Genomic DNA, 23,878 nt, shown 5'->3' with positions numbered 1-23,878 from the left:
AGTAGAATGAAAAGCATGCAACAGCCAAAGGCCCTAGACTGAAACAATTAAAGGAATGAAATGTTCCAGGCTTTGTTTGCTTGCTGGTTTGTGTGTTTGTTGTTTGAAATAAGAGCTATTGGGCTCAGTTCAGCTGCTGGGTTACCAGGACGATTAATCTGTAACATCACAAAATGAAGACTCCTTTTCCCACATTTCTGGCAACTGCATAGAGATGAGTGTCTGGGATCTACCCTTCTCTGCTAGTGTTGTCCAGGCAAAAAAAGCTCAGCTCAGTAAAGTTTTATGACAAGGTAACACCTAGCTGATCAAGGGAAGCCAGTTGATGCAATCTTTCTGGACTTCAGTAAGGCTTTCAATACGTCTCTCAGAGAATCTTTCTGGACAAAGTGTCCAGCCCACGGCTGGATAAACACATCATGTGGTGGGTGAGCAATTGGCTCATGGGTCAAGCACAAAGGGTAATAGTGAATGGAGTGACATCAGACTGGAAACTGTCACTAGTGGGGTTCCACAGGGCTCCATCTTAGGCCCTGTGCTCTTCAACATCTTCATAAATGACTTGGACACAGAACTGAAGTGGATACTGAGCAAGTTTGCAGACAACACAAAACTGGGAGGAGCTGTTGACTCCCTCGAAGGCAGGGAGGCCCTGCAGAGAGACCTCAACAAATTAGAGTACTGGGAAATCACCAACCATATCATGTTGAACAACAGGAAGTGCCAGATTCTGCACCTGGGATGGGGCAACCCTGGATGTATGGACAGACTGGGCAATGAGATGCTGGAAAGCAGTGCCATGGAAAGGGACCTGGGGGCTCTGGTCGTTGTCAAGTTGAATATGAGTCAGCAGTGCCCTGGCAGCCAGGAGGGCCAACCCTGTCCTGGGGGGCATCAGGCAAAGCATCACCAGCCGGTTGAGGAAGGGGATTGTCCTACTCTGCTCTGCACTGGGGCGGCCTCACCTTGAATATTGTGTGCAGTTTTGGGCACCACAATGTAAGAAAGATATTAAGTTCTTAGAGAGCCCTCCAAAGGAGGGCAATGAAGATGGTGAAGGGCCTTGAGGGGAAGCCATGTGAGGAGTGGCTGAGGTCACTTGGTCTGTTCAGCCTGGAGAAGAGGAGACTGAGGGGAGACCTCATTGCAGTCTACAACTTCCTCATGAAGGGAAGAGGAGGGGCAGACACTGATCTCTGTGGTGACCAGTGACAGGACCTGAGGGAATGGCCTGAAGTTGTGTCAGGGGAGGGTTAGGTTGGATATTAGAAAGAGGTTCTTCATGCAGAGGGTGGTTGGGCACTGAAACAGGCTCCTCAGGGAAGTGGTCTCAGCACCAAGCCTGACAGAGTTCAGGAAGTGTTTGGACAACACTCTTGGGCACGTGGTGTGACTCTTGGGGATGGTCCTGTGCAGGGCTAAGGGTTAGACTCAATGATCCTTGTGGGTCCCTTCCAACTTGTCATATTCTGTGATTCTGTGAAAGTCCACTGGCTTGCATTGTCTCTTTTCTCCACTGAAGAATTCTGCGTATGGAGCGAGGGCTGTACCTGAAAGCAGCAGATGTCCTACCCTAACTGCTAAAACCAGCCACTGCCAGTGCTAGTTTCATGATGTTTGACTCAGGGTGTGATGAAAAGGGGTACACAGTGGACTTTCACTACTGGTCACTGGATTTTTCTAGTCTAGTTGCAGCTTCTCAGTAGAGGCTGGCTGCTGTAAAGGATCAAAGGATGACATGTTGGATGTGCATGTCCTCAGAGAACTGGTCTGATCAAAGGGGAATCACTGAGCTACTGTTTGCTTCCATAGCTGGTCACAGTGAAACAGATCTGCTTCACAGGACAAAAGTCTAAACATAGCTCCAGTTTCTGAGTAATAGGGTGTGTTGCAGTTTTTCCATGCTTCAGAAATAAAAAGCTGCACTGGGGAACCTAAGGATTACCTCAGTCAGATATTACCTGCTTTGTGCAATGCTCCTAAAGGCCTGCTGCTGTGATATTTGTTGCTTTTTGATCTATCTCAGCATCACAGGGAAAGCTGCAGGAAATTCTGTGCCGAGAGTGGCAGGGCCTGGTGATTGCAGAGAGCACTACTGGGACAACTGCAGAAACCTCAGTAAATGGAAACTCAAGACAAGGCAGCAAAAAAGGGTAAGGCACTGTCGAAACAGTGGTAAAAACAACTCCACATAGATTATTAGGTTGCTGCTGTACCACTTCATGGGCTTCTCATCTAACAGAAACTTAATGGGAAATATAAAAAGCCCAAAGACTTGAATGACTCCTGCTGTTGCTCTAACAAGAAAAAGCTAAATGAAGTAGGAAGCTGATCTTGGAAGGTAATCTTCTTAGATGAGTACAGGCTAAAAGTGGAATAATCCCTGAAGTCTCTCATTTCATTTGTAGTAGTTTGGGCTGAAAGCAAATGCAGCTGAATTTTTCAAAGCTATACTGTGCAGGTGGGTCTGCCCTTCTGCCTGCAATAGCAATGAATGTGGCTAGTCTGCTTTTCTGTAAAAAGGGTAGGAGGTACAGATGCTCCCTTTCAAAAAAATTCTACATTGATGCTGAATATTTCTGAAATAGTTTTAGGGGTGATGAATAATTCTGGATTCAGAGGAGGATGCGTGAAGAGGCAGAAAACAGAGAAATGTTTTCTACCTGTCCTGAGGAAAAAAATATTCTTTTTTCTGGATGTAAAGGTGTGTGGTGAGACAGGTCTTCACTAATATCTGAGAGGATTCGTTATAATTGGGTTTTCCTCCTGAGCAGGAGGAAAAAGATTAATTTTCTAGGGAGAAGCATTTATCTGGTCCATCGACTGTTCAGAGGACTTGGGGAGGGGGAGAATAAGAATAAAAAGATGGTCTACTTTTTCACAGGTCTGTTCTTGATGTGTTTATTATAGCTGGTGATGACAGCAAGGTTCTGCTGAACAGCTTGTAGAAACAACAGAAAGATGGTTTCCTTTCCCTCCATCTCACCCCTGGAACAGATGTGGCTGGCAAAATCTCAAGTTGAAGGAGCTTTGCTAAAGCTGTGCTCATATGGATGGCATGGAATATAAACCATTTTTAACCAGGGTGCAGGCCTCCTTATGACATCCCTTGAATTTCTTTTTTTGAGATGGGGGAACCTCAAAGGATTGGAAGTAAATCTCCAACTCCTTTGGGGAGACAGCAATGGAGAGTATACTTAATTGGAGGTTCCTTTGTGTATTGTTATTGAGCAACCTCTTGGGACCTTAATCCCAGGAAAGCAGGGACTGATCTATAACTGTTTTCTAATCTCAGGAGCTTATGAGTAATTTTTTTTCTATTAAAGAATGTAGTAGGCATCAAGTAGATAACCCCAAGGAAAAAGAATATATTAGACTAATTAGACACTAGTCAGCAAGCATAAGGTGGGGAATTGCTCTGAATATCTGGATTACCCTTGTGAGTCAGAATTGTTATATTCTCAGCTATATTCTCTTAAAGTAAACTCTTTTGGGGCGACACTTTCACAGGGGTAGGGGAACATTGCTAATTTTAAGGCAAGAATTGATAGTTGGAAAATAGTAATAAACCTGAGGATTGTAGTCAGTATCAGTGAGCTGATACTGTGTTAGTAATTATATGAATCACCTGAAATGTTCCAGAATGGAAACTATTATCTGAAAATGCCCACAAAAGGCTGTGTTGGGTTTGAGGAAGAAACTTTTCCGTGGATTCTGTTCCAGAAAGCAAAAATCTTGCCATTATCTTTTCAATTGTAGACTTGCAGAATTCCTAAATGCTGAGTATTTATTTGGGTAAGAACTGATAAGCATTTCATCATGTGCCCTTCAAATCAGACTCTGTCTCTTTTTGCTTGCCCCTTAGAAAGCTAATCACCATTCCCTTTTTTATTTTAATTGGTGTGCTTGATGTTAGATCACTCTGTTTCTATGAGACAGCTTGCTGGTGCTGTTATGCTTCGCCTTTCTGTGTGTCTTTCTCCAGTGCTGCCAGTTTAAATGACCTTCTTAAATTAATGTGGTGAAGCTCAGTTCTTATAAAGTAATCATATCTTAGCTTTTTAATCCCTTCTTATTATAAGTTCCAGAAGCAGCAAAAGGCTTAGACTAGAGCAGTTCTCTGCTGTATCATGCCTGACACTTAAGTCTGTTGGGTTGGCATTACTTACTCTGTTTGCAGACTAAATAGGTAAAAGCAAAACTGAGAAGGAAAACAGATACCCTATCGTGAAGGAGCTTGACCAAGGTCACACAGCAGAGCTGTTTGCAGAGGGCCCTGATTCCCTAGCAACTACTATCCTAGTCAGATATATGGAAGCTGTGGAGCTGCCTGCTGTGTTGCTGTGTATGTGAACACGTCTCTGATTATCCTCTGAATATTATTTCTCTCAATTTACACAGAGAAGACGGTGCACAATTATTTGCCAGTGGGTTTAAAAGTGTATCTGCAGATCTGAGAAGCAGAGAGTTGAACAGTCATGACACCAGCGAGAAATGAGATTCAAAGCACTTGCAGGAGAGCTACCAGGGTATATTGATTTTGCTCATGAATTTTTTTAACTACTTGGCTGCTAAGATTTGCTTCCCTTGCTCAACATCCCAGAACAGTTCTTTGGTTTAATACAGGTATTCTGTTTTTGTAGAAAGTGGAAAGGAAGCCTGTTGACCTGGAGCTGAATGGCAAGCCCCAATGCATTTGTGGGAGGAAAAAAAGTCATCAAGGCAATCCTTTTTCTTGCACCTCAGGTGAGAAGGTCAGGCTCCTGCTACTCCTGTATTGAGGAGGAAATAGTCCATGAGTAGTCTATGACGAGTTATACCATGGTCATGTCCTCCTGTTTACACGGAAACTAAACTGCAGCAACAGACATCCTTTCTCTTTCCTTAGACAGCTTTTCTCAGTTGTGACTTACATTTTTCAAGTCAACTTTTAAAGGTCAACTACACTAGGAGGAGCTCTTCCTCTATGCCATCTCTCCCTGTTCAGCTACCTATTCACTAAAGCTCTGAGTTGCTTTTGTGTGGGCTGCTTCTTATATCTGTCTAGCTTCTTATATCCTCTGGATTTCTTTTGGGTATGAAAGAAACACTGATTGCACTGACCCTTTTTGACACTACAGTTTTTGGGCATTTCATGATAGCTTCTTCCTGTTTCTCCTTATCACTCGTTTAGAAAAGTGGCTGAAATGTTCTGTATTTTGCAGCTTTGCTGTGGCATTTCTTTTTCAGAACAGACAAAACCTGGGCCATGCAGTTCCCAATGCGCAGTTTCTCAGTAGATGTCCAAGATAACATTGCCCCATTTTTTTTCTTCAATTAAGTTTAATTCTTTACTAGCAACTGAACGCACGCGTGGCATTCTCCATGCTGGAGACTTTTGGGGTTTATTGACGCTTTCTATGTGGAGGACGGCAGGAATATCTAGGGTACAGCACGGGAGCGCCGTGCAAGGCTCCTGCCTCGGGGGAGGCGCTCAGTTTCACGAGCAGAATGAACAGTGAACACCCCTTGAGCCTCTCCTTCCCCCCCCAGAGGAGCGGGTTCAGTAGGGCGCTGCCCGGCCAGAGCCGCCGCCATCACAGACCCAGACTCCCCCCTTCGCTCCCCCCTGAAACTACCTCTTCCGGCATGCCCCGCGCGCCGCCTGCCGCCAGGGCTGCGCGGGGATTGGCGGGAGCTCAGCCAATTGAGAGCATGGGTCTGGCCCGACGGTCCCGCCTCCTCGCGCCCGCCGCGGGGAAGCTTTGAAAAAGTTCTCAGGTGCGCGGGGCCCGCGCTGCGCCCCGGGAGGGCGGGCGGGTGGGTTTGTTACGGCTTGGCGGGGCCCGGCGGGACGCCCCCGAGTCGCGGGGGTGAGGCTGGTTTGCGGCGGGAGCGCGTTTTCTGGTGCTCGCGGTGCTGCCCGGGGCGAGAGAGGGTTGGGCTGGGTCTCCGGCTGTAGGCGCATCCCGGGACCCCGGCCGATGGGGCGGGCGGGCGCCGTAGCCCGCTGGGCTGGGCGGGCGGGGTGCGTCAGACGGTTGGGTTTGCTCCTGTTTAAGGAGCGTTTTCTGTAGACGGGGCGATGAAGTTCCCTTCTTGTGAAGATGTGGAGGCCTGAGCGTCTGCGAAGCTGTAATAGTTTTGCATCATGGCAAATATTTACAATTTTTGCACTTACTGCATTACGAAATCTTTCGTCTTGCCTAAATGTCTGTATTAATTGTATTAATACTAGGAATGTCGCCTAAAGAGTATGTGTTTAACAGCGATGTGCTCAAAAACACGTATATATGTGTTTTGGGTTGTACTGAGCCAAACACCATCCCGTGGGGTTTTGTTCAGTAGAGTGGAATGACAGAAAAAAGAGGACAAATATACATAACTGAGGGGGAGAAGGATCCATAGCTGCAGAATAGTCTTACCTGCTACATAAAATAGTCTTAAGGTTTATCTGAGATAATCAGGTACTCTTTAATCAGGAATCTCAAAAATGCAATTTGCTTAGGTCTCAATTACAGTAAACTACAATTGTTGCTGTCTTGGTGCAGTGGTATTTTTGTTCATTTTTTGAATAAATAATGTTGTAGTTATCTTCTTCATATGCTCAGCTTTGGTCTCTGGTTTCTTTTACATTGGTGGCTAAATTAAAGAATTCTTTATTGAGTGTGTTTGGTTTGTAAGGTGTACATAGAACATTACGAGATGGGTTCGACTGATCATCTTGACTCTTGCGTGCTAAAGTATCTTTCCAGCCCTTCAGGCTTTTTGTTCTTTTAACACCTGTCACGAATCCTGGGTCACCAGAACCGAGTGTGTGTTCTAGCAGTATATGTTCTAGGGCTGAATGCTTACTGTGGTTGCTCTGCAATTCATGTTCAGGCATCCAAAGATAACTCATTTCTTTCCAGTTCAGTATAGCATGAGGAGTTCTTATTCAGCTCACGACTGAGTAATTTCCAGCTTTCTTACATCCCAGAAACACCTGCCCTATAAACAGTGCTGACTCTTCCATTCTGATTGGCATGATCTCATACGTGGTCAAATATGAGGAGATGTTATTCAACGGAAGTGCTTTCAGAGTGGTAATATAACTTAATGTGATGCAGACTTACGGGGGAAATCTGTGTCACATTGTATCATTTATATATACCTATATATATGCACACGTGTGCACACTTTCCTGTTCTTTAGCAAAGAGTGAGTGAAATTGCACAGTCATATTCAAATAATCTTTCAAAAATTTTTTTTTTTTTGTTTGCTATGCAGGTTGAGGAGCATGGCTGCTAAGAAACTAAGAAGAGCACAGTTGTCTCAGGAGCTGTGTGAGAGGCTGAGTCGCTGTCAGATCACTACCTGTCAGGTGAAAATGTTATTTTGTTTACGGGGTATTTTTTTTTTGTGGTTGGTTTTTATGTTAGTGGTGGGTTTTTTGTGTGTGTTTGTGTTGTTTTAATGCATGTGGTGTTCACTTTTTTGTAATTAAACAGGAAGCCTTACTTTCTGTGAAGTAAGGGGCATTTCAGATACCATCTGGCCTGCTGCTTTGTAAAAATAGAGCTTTAAAATGATAGATGCCTAACTAAAACATTTAAACTTTTATGGACTTACTACCCCTGTGGAGGTAGGGAAGCTGTGGAAGCAGCTCTGCAGAGAAGAACAGCTCTGCCCCTCACCAGGGCAGAGAGGGGGCCCTGGTGGACAAGAAGCTGTCCATGAGCCAAGAGGCCCTATATATATGCATCATATATACAGAATCTCTGCCTAGCACTGCAATTTGGAAGACTTAAATTTGTTTTTAATGTGTTTCAGGCGGGCAAAAAGGTGTTATCTTGTTGCAGTTCCATCACACAGATCTTAAATGGTTGGTCCTTTTATTCCATGTCTTTTAAAATGTGAATGCAACTTCTTTTAGTATACTGTATGAGGAAAAGGTGGGAGAGATACAGCATAATAGTGTATAACGTGGCAGAGTTGGTAAACCTGTGGAATGGGTACCAGCTGTATATAGATTGCATCAGTTTAGTCCCCAGCCTGGATTCCTAGGTTGAGCTCTCTGAACTGCTTTATTATCTTTCAGGACTTTTTATGTCTTTCCCTCTTGGAGCTAATGAAAGTGACGGGACAGAGCTACTATGAGGTGCAGAAGCTTCTTTGTAAAGTCAGCCGAGCTTGTGCTCCCAAAATGCAGACAGTAAGTATACTTGTGTTGATACTGTTTTTGATAAAATATCAGGGAAAAACCTGAACATTGTCACTCATCTTTTTAACCAGGAGGCATGGAGCATCTTGGTTTTATTGCACAATGAAGTAATATTTTCGGTTTTAAATTTAGATCTCTGACACACTTTAGTTTGATGCAGTTACATTTATTAGGTGCTATAGCCTCAAGAGATTGTTCAGGCTTGCAGCATCTGTTCTGAGTGCAGTAGGGAAATAGGTTATCCTCTCTTGCAATCCAGCATGTAAAAATTGCTTCTAGTTTGGATCCTGCAACTAAAAAAACCAACAAGTTGTTTAATACAGAAAAAGACTAAGAGTTTCAGTATGAACTGGTTTTAGATATAAAAGTGGTGCCGAGAAGTGAAGTGATCCTGAAAATAATTTCTTGAGGATTTTTTCTAATGAGCTGTAGTGTGTGCCTTACTCTACAGGTAAGACACTCTGCTGGGGGGAATAAGACACTCTGCTGGGGGGAGTGCAAGAAGGAAACACAGTAGCTGCAAGGCAGTGGCTGGATTTTCTTTTGGCAAAGTGGAAAATGATGAATGGTTAGAGTACTACACAGGTTTATTCAAAGACTTGGGACTCTTTAGCAAACCTTTCCTTCAACCCACGTAGTTTCAAATTGGTAATGAACGTCAATGAGGGAGTTTTTGTTTTTAGATTTCATGTGAGGGTTTTGTAATGGTCATTAACCATACATATATTGTTTACTTATTTAGAATTTGGATTTTTATGGGTTAAAAGCAAACCTTTTTGAATAGGAACAGAGAAAACTTCTGTCATTTTGTTATTAAAAGCTTATTATTTAATATTGTGGTGAGGGAAATAAAAAAGACTAAAATTTACTCTGTGAGATATAAATGGGATGTAAGTGTGATGAACTAAGCAGACTATAGTTGAAGATAGGAGTACTTTGCTCATTGGCAACTGTTGTCATACCAGGTTGATGAAAGCAAGTACAAGTCTCCTATTTCCATTAAAAAAAGGCATTTTCTGATTTGTTTGTTCTCTTTTGTTTTTTTCCTCCCTCCTTCCGTAGGCTTATGAAATGAAACTAAGGAAGTCTGTCAGTCCCTCTTCAGCCTTTTTATCCACCACGCTGCATAGTTTGGATAGAGTCTTGCATGGTGGAGTACCTTGTGGGTCCCTCACAGAGGTAACTTGTTTAATATATGTTACTTCAGTTGAGCATTCCACCTAGAAGTCAAAAATCACTCCTTCACTTTACTTTAAAAAAAGTGAAAATTTTCACAGGAAGTTCAGGAGAATTGTTGGCTGGATTTTGCAGTGGGAAAGTTGCAGAACTACAGATTACATATCTCTCTGTCTATTTAACTGTCACTCTCTAGACCTTGGATAATGCTACTTTTTTTTCTTTAAATTTTATTTACAATTAAATTGTTCTAGTATCTGGGTTTCTCTATGGCCTCATGGAAAGTGATAACGTGCATAGTTTCTATAATCCAGAAAGGTGGGATTTGTGTAGATGCTCATAGGAGTCACAGAGTATTATAAAAATACAAAGATGCAATCTCTGATTGCATTAGGAATTTGCTGACCTGCAAATGGAGTTGGAGAAACTTATATATTGGAGAGACTATCATTATATGTGTGCCCTGCTCCTGAGTTATTCCCCAGACTATCTGTTGTAGGTTCTTGTTAGCGACAAATCCAGAGCTAGACGGACGCTTTTATGCAGTGTGGCCGTACTTGCTGTCTTAAAGTTCTGAAGTCAGCTGTGCCCTGTAGAAGACCTATATGTTGTGTGAGTCATGCTCTGAATATAGACAGGTTGAAACAATTTTTTCCCTTGAACACTTTAACAGTCCTTAATAAGTGCTTTTCTTTGTAGAGGACTAAAAGTGAGAAGTTATGAAAATCATACTGTGAAGAAAATAAATTTTTTCCACACCTCATAATCAAGCTAGATTGATTTTGATCTCAGGTAGAAATGACTTATGAAAACAGATAGTGACTTAAAACATACTAGTGTTTAAGCAACACTGAGTTTAGACTAAACAGTTTCTGCTCTAGTAAACTCTTATGTAATGAGGGGATATTAGTTTTTAAAGATTCTGAGTCTTTCTTTTTGTTTATGATGTACAGGAATATACACCATTCAGGTCATAAAAATGTTTAAGAACACATACTGATTAAGAACTTATATTGATCTCTCATATCTAGGCCTAACTTTGTTGTCAATTTACTATAAGAAATTTGGATCAGAAGAACTTAAGATCAACACTGGGAGTCTTTAAATTCTGGGAGAAATAGCTTGCTAAATTCAGTTTAATTGAAGAAGAAAGAGCTGTTCCTGTATGTAGTAGTGTGGTATGCATGGTCCTGACATTGTAACTACACTGCTATTGAGGATAGTGCCTTCAGCAGGAGATGAATTTTTACTTGCTGAAAACATTTTTGTCAGCAAAGCAGTGACTACACTAGGTGTACTTTGATATCTTTTCTTATCTGTTATTGTTCATCCAGTGAACTGATGAAATAGCATAGTCCATGTTTGAAATGAAATGATTTCCAGGATTTCCGTGTGGTCTGCTAACCTTTTTTTTCCTGAAGGCAGAGAATGGCTGTTCCCATGCTTATGTTGCTTAAACGTCTGAATTGTGCTTTAGTTGAAATGCAGGGCCACTGCTGTGCAAGTGGGAGAAAAAAGTAGAATAGAGATGTGTCTTTTCTGTGATAGGACTGACTGGCTCATGAGTGGTGCCCAAATATTTGGAGTACTGAATATGGAATATTTGTTTCTGCTTAAAAACCAAGTGGATGTGATTTTGGGTCCACAGAGACACACAGTTATTTTACGAGGCTGCTGTGATGAATATTTGTCTTTGTTTTTAATCCTAAATTGGAGCTATTATTCAGCAATCAGTGCGGTGTATCTGACATATTCTTGCATGAAGACCAGGTAGAATGGCTCAGGAGCATAACAGAATTCAGGCTTGCTGATTGCCATGTTCTTGGCATTGCTCCAGAGGGAGATCTGGGAAAAGCAGTGGTTGACATGCTGGGAGTTTTAGGGGAGCTTAGCTAACCTTTGACTTCTAGGTTTTGTGTTGGTGTTTTTTTCTTTTTTCCTTTTTGTTAATTTTATTTTGAAGTAAGCTAACCAAGCAGTTGATCTTAAACTGTGGATGTCAAATATAATTTTCCTGAGGTGGTATAAAATAATGCTCTACAGGAAGTTCATGTGAATGCTTAGTTTTGCAGTGCTGTATATATTGTACTACTTTGTAGTGTGGTCGATTTTCACAATACTCAATTTTAATATTTTCACCTCAGTGTTTCCTTAAAATACTTATCTCTTTAGATATGAGGAGATCTGGGAAACTTGCTCATCTCTATTTTAACAATGGTCATACTCTCTATGTATCATCGTATTTAAAATTAGTTGGGGGGAATTAATATATTCAAAGATAGGCTGAACTTTTATCTAATTGTAAATGAAAAGCACTGCACCAGGAAAGGTGTTTCACTTTAAGTTTTCTTCTGAAAAAAAGCTTTTGAATGTTTTTTGTATTCTAACATATTTTGGTTAAGAGTGAGAAGACCTGCCTGGTGCAGTTCTCTTCAGTGGGGGATCTCGCTGATGGACAGCGATGGAGATGTCTGTACAAGAACTACCAGCACTGCGTTCTTTCACCTGTACCTTGGGCTTGGTTGACAATACTGATACATAATAACTACTTAGTCAGAAATATCATATGGAGAACTAGGTAGACTCCAGGAATTAGATTAATAACTCAAGAGATTAGAGGTGTCTAAAAAAAAAATAAATATGTATTGCTTTTTATTTGCTTTTCAGGTATTAAATGTAAAAAGTTCTGTTCAAAAGTATGCTGGTGCAGCATTTACTTCCTGACTGGTGTGGCTAAATCATTGTCTTTCTGTTGGTTTACCCAGCAGTAATGGTGGCTGGAAACTTGGAATTTGAGTGCAAGAGCCACAAGATTAAGACTTGTGGTGGTGTCTTCTACAGCCAAAGCTGCTTGTGTTTTGAGTACCAGAGGGATTTGATTTGTGTTACACTGTCTCAGACCATTTTTTTTTCCAAACCACTATGAGATTTTAAGTAGGAAATTAAATCATAGCTGAAATTCTGTGGTCAAATGTCAGAGCTTTAGGCCAACTCGTATGAGGAAAAATTAAATTAATTACTTTGTGAATATTGAAGAATTTAATCTCCTGGTAGCTGAAGAAGAATTAGCTCCTTGTGACTTCATCCAAACCCTCCAGGTGTGCCAGAGAAAATAATATATAGCTTATTGAAAAATAAAAGTATATTTTATTAGGCAGAGGTAAATTAAAAACTGTTGTAGTCTTCACATTTCTATTTGGGTGATTTTTTTTTCCTGAGCAAATTCAGGGTAAAACAAACCAAGCAAACTTTTTGCTGACATTCAATTTAAATTATATTAGTGGAATTTTAACTAGGATGGTAGTGTTCAGAAACACTTGCTGAACCTGTAGTAACTACAATAAAATGTAGTTTAAAACTGTTTACTGTGGATTATTTAAAAGTATGTTTTAATGCCCTTTAAAGGAATGCTGATGAAAGATGAAGTATTGTTTTTGGGAATAGAAATGCTCTCCTGCTCAATTGGCTTGCTTCCTTATACTAGCTTGTCCTGCAAAGTTCCTTCTCTTTCTCTGATATGATGCTCATATCCTCAGACATTTTAATAGCAACTCTGCTAAATTAGTTCCTGCATCAGCCACTGAAACGTTTATTCCAGTGCACCTCCCAGGCAAGGCTGAAATTACGGGCATTTTTACAGGATGTCCTCACAGTTATCTAAACATTTTATTTTAACAATTGGATTGATGCCCTCCCCTCATTCATTTCAAGTCTTCTTTTTAACCAGAAACAGCTGGTGAGGTTCCTTGGCTATCACAGTCTAAGGAATGTGTATTGCCTCTGCATTTTTTAATACATGCTTTGGGTTTAGATTAAAATGCAGCAGCCATTGTTGATATGATATTCTGTAATTTAAGTGCACTGGCTGAAGGACAGATAATTGCATAAATACGACTGATTCCTGATCTCCAATTCTCTAAATGCAATGTGTGCTTCTAAAAAAAAAATCATCTAAAGCTTCTGTTGCATCAAAGCTTCAAGTCGATTGACTGATATGGCTTGGCTTTCAGGCCTTGTTTAAAGACAAAGATGATTAAAGGGATTTTAACCAACTGTTAACTGTAGCTAATGCGGTCCTTCCCTGTAAATTTTCTGTGCTTCAACTCATGCTGCTGCTACTTAAAACCATAGCAATATTGTAATACCTAGTGGTTAAAGGGTGTCTGTGCTTAAAACCAAACTCTAGTGTGTGTAGTCTCAAAAAATCAGTTTGATTTTGAGTGTCTCTGTTTTAAGGTTTCTTTTTGGTAATACTAGGTGTTTTGAGGAGGTATGCTTCATTTTGGAGTTTAATTTCCCTGGAGAGGCTTGCTTTTACCTATTAGCATCAGAATGAACCCATCGCTCTGTTTCTAGTGCCTAAAGTCACTCAGCTGTTTTTCAGCCCTCTTAGTATTTAAGATTTCATCATCTCCCTTCCCAGAAGCAGTTACAATGTGGGATTATATTTAAAGACTCGCCATAGTAGTAATGAACTTACAATTATCTGAACACAGAGCCCACCATTCATTTACAATCTCTGCAAAATCTACAGTGGATAAAGAACAGCAGACTGCCATCTCTAGTAGAAAAATATTGTTCTCAGAAACTGGTGATCTCATCAAACAGTGTATTCTTTGGATCCCTGTGGTTTTTCTCTCAATCAAAATCGTACTGGAACCTTAACCACAGGGGGCTTTCAGTGAGCACAGGTGAAAGCTTAGAATTGGCAAGCTGGTCTGGATCACTGAATGGTGTTGGTGTTGAAATATGGTAATAGGGAGTTAACACCAATGAAAGAATACATACTACAGAGCAGAGTGTAGTCTCTGGGGCAGATAAAATCTGTTTTTGTATATATATGGTTCACACTGAACATTCAGATTTTACAGGATATAAGCAATTATCCTTGTGATTTCCAAGGGAGACCTGGTTTAACCAAAGTAATGATGATTCCTAAGCAGTCATTTACATCTGTGAGCTCATTAGCTCTGGACTTTGTTTTCAGCTCTAAAGGCCGTTGGTGACACCTGAATGTCAACTGTGAATCGTCTAATTCTTCTCTATTTTAGAAGGTAGCACAGGGATGGAAGGGAACTAGGTGTCTCTAGGGAAGATCTTGTGAGTGAGGGAGAGAGTAGAGGACCACAAATTTGAAAGGTAATAATGATGTCAAAAAAAATAAAGTGCAAGCATAATGCTGGGTCTGTAAAGCTGTTTATTCTTCAGTGGATGAGTCTGACTGCAAAGCAGTAACTCAAAGTTGCTCTTTCTGGGTTGCATTCTGTCTTTTCATGTCTGTCTCCTCCTGTGGTAGCTGAAGGAGCAAAATTTGAGTACGGTCTGATGGGTTGAAGATAAAAGTACAATTATGTAAAATGAATGTTATGTTACTAATCTTTTTTCTTCCAGATAACTAGCCCACCAGGTTGTGGCAAAACTCAATTTTGTATTATGCTGAGTGTTCTGGCTACACTGCCTCTAAGCATGGGAGGACTAGATGGGGCAGTTATATACATTGACACAGAGTCTGCATTCAGTGCTGAAAGGTAAGATGCAAAAATCTAAAGTATACACTTCTTAGGACCTTTTATCTTGGAGCCTTCAATTATTTTCTGAGCAATAGTGATGCATTTTTAGATACCTGTGGTAGTTATTAACCATTCCTCTGGTATATGCAGTTATTCCATAGATGTTGAAATTAATTTAATAGAATGGTTTGCTCACCTTCCTAATTTGAATGATGTTTGCAGTTTCTGGTATGGCAAGGTGGATGGCATGCTCTTCAATTTATAGATGTTATTACCAGTCTTGTACCTGAAATCTCTCTTTGCAATTTAGTTTGTGGAGTTAAGGGGAAGGTTTTGAGGATGTAAAGGCCCCTCATTTTGACTACAAAGGAAACGGAGATTTTTCGGTGAACAGTAGGACTGACATAGCTAGTTTTCCTTCAGATTTCTTTCCTACTTCTGAGTGGGACCCTGTGTCCTTCTGCACTTCTGGTTTCCTTCTGAGTGAGCTCGCATTTTTCCTATATCCTTAGCAGCTCTACATTACTATACTAACTTACCTCTATAACATCTCTGATTTTTCTAATGTCTCCTGCTTGGCCCATGTGACCGAAACTGCTCAGCTGTGTACTTACAGTGTTCTGAATGGACAGGAGACACTATGTGCTGTATTTGCTTGAGAGAACAGATGTATGCATGTATTGGTTGCCACTCTTCCCCATGTTGACTGAGTGATTAACTGTTGAAATAATCCTGCAGTGTTTCATTAAAGGTAGCTCTAATTTACTTTACTTAACTACCAACTTTTCTAAACAATCAGGATTTAATATTTTTTGAAATTTCTATTCCTTTTTCCCTGTTGTTTGGAATGAGCAAGTTCAAAAGTTCATAAGGGTCTGAGAGAGGACAAGAAGTACAGTAGTCACATGCTTGCTTGTGTAGAAAAATGGGCAGAAAAATATTCTTTGAAAGAATTTAGATATTTCACATGGTTTTGTAATTATAGCCGTGGCCTGAATCTGGAGTATCAAAGCAAACCTGTTTGCATTGTTCATTCATTTGAATTTATGGATGACAAAGTTGGGCTTCTAACCCTGTTTTTTATCAAGTTAATTTCACAAAAGTTTGAAGTGTAATATGTCAAAGAAAAAAAGCTTCAAGCAATAGCTCTGCAAAATATGGTGCTTCCCCCCTTACATAGCACTTAGGTTTCATTTCAGATCCCTGAAATGTAAATAGTAAAAAAGAGTAGGACCCAACGAGTGAGTTAAGACTTGTTGTTTAGAAGTGAATGCTAAAGAAAAGGAAATCAGGTGAACATGAAAATGAAACTGCTGAAAATACAATATTACATAGAATGGAAATGTGATGAAAATAACATTATTACTAAGGATGAGTATATTTATGTATTAAATCATACATAGTATTACTCAATTGGAAATGATAAACACAATTTCCGCAGACTGACTATATCTTATACTTTCTGTGTTGCAATGTCTAAGGAGCTGAACCAGCATAGTGAGGGAGGTGCATATCCCCTTTTAGTTTGTATATGTTAGACTGCACCTAGATTCCAGGTCCAGTTTTGGAGTCTCAGTATAAGGAATACAGGACAAACTGCAGGAAGTTCAGCAAAGGATTACCAAGATGGTTGGGAGCGGGAGCACTTGCTATTTGTGGAGAGACTGAGGACTTGTTCAGTCTAGAGGAGAGAAGGCTTTGGGAAATCTCACAGAAACCTTCTCTTGCCAATAAGGATGGCACAGTGATGTGTGGCAGGGGGACAGCAGGCATAGATTGAAATCCATTTCTGTGCTGATATATGGAGAAGCTTTCTAATTCCTGACTGTCTTTGTGGTAAAATAAAGGTTGTCCAGAGAGGTGGTGCTGCCTCCATCTTTGGAGGCTTCCAAAATAGGTAAAGACTCAAGAAGTGTATGCTCTAACTTAATAGCTGACTCTATATTGAACAATTTTTTGGCCTAGAAGTCTCATGCATTCTCTTCCTAACTTGAGTTTTCTTAAGATTCTGTAATCCTGTATTATTAGTAGATGGCAAATAAAAGATATTTTGGTTTTATTGTTGTTCTGAACACCTCAGATAAGAAGGCAAATCATAGAGTATTCATTTAATAGCATCTTAATTTAAAGGGCTAGATGGAGACATTTAGCTGGCACTATTTTTATAAAAGACAGCTGTAACAGTGCAGATGTTGTCTGTCATTCCTCTTTGTCAGAACGTGGACAGTAGGACAGGTAGATGAAAGGGCTGTAGTAAGTCTGGAAATCAAAATTGTTGTCTTCAGTTTTGTAGTAGCCAGCTATTAACTGAAAACATGCCAGACGTACTCAGAAAGTCTGAAAAGAATTTGTTAGGTTGGCTTTTTTTGCTAGTCATACTTATTGCTTGTGAAAAACACTAGGTACAAATTTCTGTGAACCAAAGCTGAGAAGAGATTATCTGGATACATAATGGATCTGCCCTGATTGCAGAAAACATGTTCTGTGGAGATTTTGGTCTCATCATGACAAACAGGATTTAGATATTAAAGAACTTTGAACCCACCTGGAACTCTTAAGAGTAGTGCTGCAATCTTGGCAAGATTTTCGTGTGTGGCTTTATGTTGTTCAGTATAACGATGTTCTTTGTGATGTGCATGCTCGTTAGGAAGCACAGTGAAATCTCATTTCCTGCAGACTGTTGAATGGTGGCTCACTGTTGCCCAAATGATCTGCATGATTAATTGTGCAGGTGGGCAGACAAAATTCTGTCTCTGGAAGTTCTGCAGGACAAGTTTATGCGTAATAAGTAATGTATTTAATGAATGAGAATCAGGCTATTAAATTGTTTGCTCAGGGTAGGTGTCTTAACACTCAAGCTTAGTGCTTCTATTTTTAAACCAAATGGATTTTAATTTTATTTTTTTTTTCCCTAAAATAGCTTTAACATTACATATTTTAATGAAAGGGGTCTAAATCAAAAGCATTGAGATAATAACAGTAAGTTGTGCCCACAAGTATAATCCACTAGAAGCCACTCAATCTATAGGTGGTGGGATATGTCTGCTTAAAATACAAACAATTAAGCATTTTCTGTTATTAAAAAATAAAACTTTCATTATGGAAAAAAATTTCAGTGTGCAGATTATAACTGTGATTTTCAAAGTTAAATTCTTGGATCATCTCTTTAAGGACCTAGATAAAATTGCCTTGTGTTCAGAGGAGTGGAACTTCTTTCCAATGGCTTCGTAGGGTTTGTAGGCAGTCAGCATTTCTAGAATGCATACCATTTAGTTTCCTCAATGATTTTGTGTATAAAATACAATTTAACTGCAAATTGTTTAGTTTTACGTCTATGAGATTTTTTTCAAGTCATAATTTCTGAATATGAAAGTATTTTGACAACAAATAAACAAAAAAAATCCAACTTCCTCTAACTTCATTCAGTGTTATCACCAGTTATCTGATATGCTTCTTTAGTCTACTCTGATAATAAACAGTGATATGCTTAGCAACTGTAATTCAAGGTTTTGAAGGCTTATGAGTTTCCTAATAAGGTAATGGAGAAAATTTAATCATGGAATTCCACATTCAGTTCTATCAGTAAAGCAGACACTTAAATGCTCTAGTAATTTTGTTGTATCAAGTCATGCCATTTGTACCTGTGGTATCTGAATGGATAGATGTTCAGTTGTAGTTGCCGGGCAGCTGGAGCCTCAGTCACTTTGTGACACAATGCTGTTTGGTTTCTGTTTTTTTCGCAGTGTTCTAAAAAGTGGCTTTTCGTAACATTTTATAAGCCATTTTTACAAATAGGTAACTGGTAAAACAGAAACAGTCACCCATCCAAATGACCTTATTTGTGTTTTTAAGGAGAGATTATCTGTGAAAATATTTTCACTTTGTCAGATAAACTTTCCATATATGTACTGCTTGCATAAGTACTTGAAGTCAAACTGGGCTCTGTTCTTTGCAGTCCTGCTTCTATGTTGGCTGGATCTTCTGTTTCTTAGCAGCTTGTTAAATTTTTGTGGTGACACTTTATGATTTCACCACAAGATAAAGGTGAAAGGGAAGATGGTTTGAGTTGGAGACTACTATTGTTTAAATGAAAATAGTATTTAGATACAATAATTAGAATAGGAGAATGTTTGATCATTGAGTGGAACCTCTTGTATAAAATTTGAAGAACTTTGCATTGAGTAAAAACTTTGCAGTTTCCTTCTAGAGGAGATATTCTCTTTCCTTGTTTACAGACACATTATGTCTTTCCCTTGTGTACCACTGACTGAGCATCACTGAGAAGAGAACCTAACTGTTCTGACTTCCAGTATTTCAGTCTGACTGATAAAGTATGCCTTTCCTTTTTAGAAGCTTTCCAGTATTACTTGGTATCTGCTTATGGTTCAGAGGTTTGCTGTGTTTGCTTCATGAATATTTGATGACTTATTATCCTACATTATTCTTTTTGCTGTGATATACCTTCTGGTTTTGCTTTTTTTTTTTTTTTAATAGGTTGATTGAGATAGCAGGAAACAGATTCCCTACTTATTTTGACTCGGATGAAAAGGTGTTCTGCATGACCCGTAGCATTCACCTCTATCGAGAACTGACCTGTTGCAGTGTACTACAGAGGTATTCTTTTCCAGAGTTTAAAATAAAAATACAACACCACTTTGACTTGATTGTCTATAATAATATTTTTTTTTTATATCAAAGTTTTATGAAGAGTAATTAATTTATTTGAGACCTTTTCATGTGTCTCCAGCAAAGTAGCACTGCAGAAAGATTGACATTGCTCTTTTCATTTCATAGCATGTGACTAATCTGGTTGATGTTTTTAAATTTCTGGTAGACAATTTCTATGTCATCTGATCCCTGTAAGCCTTTAAAGGGGATGTTCATGAGGCAGGTCGTCTCTTGGATTGTGGAGGGACCATAGTATAAGAGTTGTATTGTCCATCGAAGAGGATCTTGTTCCTCCAAAGCACAGTTTCCTTCCAGGAAGACAGGAACCCTTCCAGCAGCGGGAGGAAGGAATTGTTTAAGAGTCGTCAGCATGAATCTTGATGTTGGCAGTGTTGTATTGTCATGCTGTTACCTTATATTAATTTGTGAACATATTTTGCAATGAAAATTAATTAAGTTATATTTTAGCATCATACTATGTGTTTTATGTTAGTGAGAGAATTATTCTAAGGATACTTTTATCTTCCAATGAAGCTTTATCAGAGAACAGCTAGTAGCATATTGTAGAAACATGGAATGTCTTGGGTTGAAAGGTACCTTAAAGATCATCTAGTTCCAACCCCCTACAATGGTGAGGAACACCACCCACTAGATCAGGTTGCTCAGGATCTCGTCCAGCCTGGCCTTGAACACTTCCAGGCATGGGCCATCCACAACTTTTCTGGGCAAGCTGTGCCAGTGCCTCACTACCCTCTGAGTAAAGAATTTCTTCCTAATAACTAGTCTAAATCTCTCTTCTTTTAGTTTAAAATCATTTCCCCTTGTCCTATCACTACCTGCTCATGTAAAAAGTCGCTGTGCCTCTTATAAATAAGCTCCCTTAAAGTACTGGAAGGCTGCGATGAGGTCTCCCTGGAGTCACTTTCTCTCCAGGCTGAAGAAGCCCCAGCTCTCTCAGGATGTCTTTGTGGATGTGCTCATCACTGTAGCCCTTCTCCTGAGGACTTCCTCTGGTCCATGTCTTTCTTGTGAGGACCCCAGAACTGAATGCAGTACTCTAGGTGGGGTCTTAGAGAGCAGAGTAGAAGGGGAGAGTCACCTTCCTTGACCTGCTGGCCACACCTCTCGCTGCAACCCAGGATATGGTTGGCTTTCTGTGCTGCAAGCGCACACTGCCGGCTCATGCCCAGCTTTTTGTCCGCAGACCTCCAAGTCCTCTGCAGAGCTGCTCTCAATTACACTTTCTTCCAGTCTGTACCCATCTCTGGGACCACCCTGATGCAGGTGCAGCTCCTTGCACTTGGACTTGTTTAACTTCGTTAGGTTCTCACAGGCCCACTTCTCAAGTTTGTCCAGGTCCCTCTGGATGGCATCCATCCTTATTAACAAATTAGGTGTGGAGGTATGCGGAAATGTATTTGACCTTCTGCATACATAGACACCAAGGAATCTGGAGTGGACCATGGGATGCATCTACTGCGAGCTAAAAAGCACAGTTTCCACGTCCACTTTACTTGCCATCTGCCATTCAGGGGTGGTACAGCATAGTCTTGCTAACTAGAGAGTCTTCCAGATCCTCTCTTTTGGAGAGATTCTGTCTTGAGTTATGTGGACCAGTGAGCCTCAGATTCCTTTCCAAATCTCTTCAATACATGTAGATGTTAATGGAGGTGGTGTGTGAGGAGGGAAAAAGAAGGGCTGCCTTTCAGCTTATTAGAGGAATCCTTTTATTTAAACAATTTCAGAGTTATAAAATGGTTCTATTGTGTAAGTAATGCTATCAGTGACTTTCTTTTTTTCTTTTTTTAGGATTATGTCTTTGGAAGAAGAAATTATTTCAAAGAAAGTTAAACTCATAATAATTGACTCTGTTGCTTCAGTTGTCAGAAAGGAGTTTGACACAAAACTTCAAGGCAATCTGGCAGAGAGAAGTAACTTTTTGACTAGAGGAGCATCAGTGTTGAAGTATTTGGCAGAGGAGTTCTCAATACCAGTAAGTTCTTCCTCCTTGCTTAAGTTTTTACCTTAGACTATGAAGTCATAAAATTGGAAAAGAATGAAAATGACAGGAAGATGAAAACCAGAAAATTATTCTAGCAGGAATCTTCAAGCAGGTACTGTTACAACCTGCCCCAGAAAAGTGGGGGGGTTACCCAGGTTCTTATTAATAAATCTCTTGGGGTGGATTAGAGTGAAATGACACTGAAAATCCATGTTTGAAGACATATATATGTAGGGTTTATTTTAGAACAATTTTGTTTCAAAGGTAAAGAGGTACATTAGCATTTTGGGTGTTATCATCTATACCTATCATTTATAGCAATATGGCATAAAGATAACCTTAAGGGAAAATGCATCATAGGTATAATGCAAAAGTCCTCCAAAAGCCTGCAAAAGTCTCCTGGCAATCCTATAATGCATAAATCATTAACCATTACAGTCTCTGACAGGTACCAGTTGAAAAATAGTTGGGAAATGGAAGAACAGTAACTGTTTTGCTTCTTGGTTTTTTGTGGGGGGGGTTTTGTTGTTCATCTTTTTGAACTGGTCCCTGAAAGGTCTTGCCTTTTAAATAAAATATTTATAGAGCTGTATAATGACATGTAAATACACAGATGGAAAGCTTGTATATTTTTAAAGCACCTGTTGATTAGATTTATCAATTTATTCAATGAAAACCCAACTCTATTTTCATTTATCATCATCTTTAATAAACATTGATTGTTGGTTGGTTCTGGAGTATTTTAAAGATTTGCTAAATTTTATGTTACAAAATAAAATCTAAGTCCTATTAATTGAGAATTCTAGGAGGGCCTTGGCTAGAGATTTGCACTCTTGCAAACGTGGATCCCTAAGTAAGGCTGTGTATGACTAACGTGCAAAATCCAATGTCAGAGTGTTATGCATCTGCAGATGTTGGTGCATACTACAAATCAGTCTGCTGTTGCATACATTGCAACAGAGTCTCAGAGGTTCTCATTGTGAATAACTGTGTTGGAATTATTTCAGATGTTTTTACCTACCTAGAAAATCATAAATTTGGGACTAAGAACATTAGTAAGGTCGCAAAGTGATTTAGATAATTAATAAATGGGACACATAACTTCATAGCAGAATCAGTGCAACTAAATACTAAGTTGGGCAACAAGTTTGGAGTTGATGAATGATAGGATTTGGGTTTGAACTTGAAGTCAATCCTTTTGGCTGTAGCTAAAGGTCTGGTAAAAAATTTTGAGTAGTTGAGCAAGGGAATTGACAATTAGGAGGTATCAGCTATACCTGTTACTGGAGCAGTACATCTGGTGCTGATAGTCCAGGAAGGATGGTGAAAAATCAACTTCCAGAGAACAGTCTTGAAAATGGCTGGGGGAATGAAGACATAAGGTGCTTTCTTTGTTTAGCTTAGCTAAGGAAATGTTAAGGGCTTCTTCATTAGTTAGTGTGCACCTACTTGGCAAAGAGATATTTGATAAAAGCTTCTCTTCAGCTGACGCAGGTGTACCACAGTTCTGTGGTTGGAAGGTGAATTAAGCAAGTTCAGACTTCAAATAATGGGTGTGTTCTTACTGGACTAATTAATCATTGGAATGCATTACTACACATAAATAGCTGCTTATCACTGAGTATTTTTTCGTGGGCATTTCCCCTCCTGCATTTCTTAAAAAGAAAGTGGGTTCAAGTAGAGTTAAATTTGGGGAAACCCTGTGCTACTCTACTGTGCTGGAGTTCAGAGGATTTCAGTGCTGTTCTTTCTGTTGGTGTTATAAAATCTGTTTATGATTATGTATGTTTCATGTCATACAGATATCATATTTCATGATGTGAGGTTATAGAATTTGACCTGCAAAAGTGACTAGCACTCATAGTTTTTACCAACTCAAGGGGAGCTGTTTCAAACCCAAGTAGCTCTGTCTGGTCTACAATATTTGGAAAAAAGTTGACCTTAATTGCATCAAAACTGATGGTCATTGTTTAGTAATCTCTCTGCACCTCTATTGTCAGTTTGTAAAATGGAATAACAGAACTGTTTATTGAGAGGATACTGTGAGAATAGAGTCATTACTAGTGAGAAAGCACTTGTACTGAGTCCAGGAACAAGATACAGATGCTCATTGGAAAGTAGCAATTGCCATCCTCAGTGTAAAATTTAAATAAGTTGTAGTAAATTAAACCTTAATCCATCTTTTGAGATGAAAAAAGATATTGAACATATTAATTGAATGGTACCATCTTAGCCAGTGAATGAAGCCAGGTGAAAGTGGTGTGTGATTTTCATTTTTTGCTTGACTTAATGTTTTTGGGTTTTGGGATTTGTTTTGTTTGTAAAGTACAAAGAAAAACA

At 39.6% G+C, this 23,878-nt stretch overlaps 1 protein-coding gene across 9 annotated transcripts in view; it reads left to right on the top strand.

Moving 5' to 3' along the window:
• RAD51B (RAD51 paralog B) overlaps positions 1-23,878 on the top strand; it is a 470,288-nt gene that overhangs the window by 33,607 nt on the left and 412,803 nt on the right. For 2 of the 9 annotated variants that reach the window (XR_010431327.1, XM_064658361.1), the window contains exons 1-7: positions 6,044-6,191; positions 7,249-7,342; positions 8,060-8,173; positions 9,245-9,361; positions 14,750-14,886; positions 19,363-19,482; positions 21,346-21,529. Coding sequence is in view for 8 of the 9 variants with exons in the window: in XM_064658361.1 (XP_064514431.1) it covers positions 6,190-6,191; positions 7,249-7,342; positions 8,060-8,173; positions 9,245-9,361; positions 14,750-14,886; positions 19,363-19,482; positions 21,346-21,529 (768 nt within the window). In the remaining variant the exon portion in view is untranslated. Of the gene's footprint in view, positions 1-5,704; positions 5,761-5,781; positions 5,853-5,984; positions 6,192-7,248; positions 7,343-8,059; positions 8,174-9,244; positions 9,362-14,749; positions 14,887-19,362; positions 19,483-21,345; positions 21,530-23,878 lie in introns of those variants that run through there. The other 7 variants (XM_064658358.1, XM_064658359.1, XM_064658357.1 and 4 more) reach the window with 7 other exon arrangements.

Source organism: Pseudopipra pipra, chromosome 6 (genome assembly GCF_036250125.1).
Source record: "Pseudopipra pipra isolate bDixPip1 chromosome 6, bDixPip1.hap1, whole genome shotgun sequence".
Taxonomy (NCBI): Eukaryota; Metazoa; Chordata; class Aves; order Passeriformes; family Pipridae; genus Pseudopipra; species Pseudopipra pipra.
This window is presented reverse-complemented; position numbering and strand designations above follow the sequence as displayed.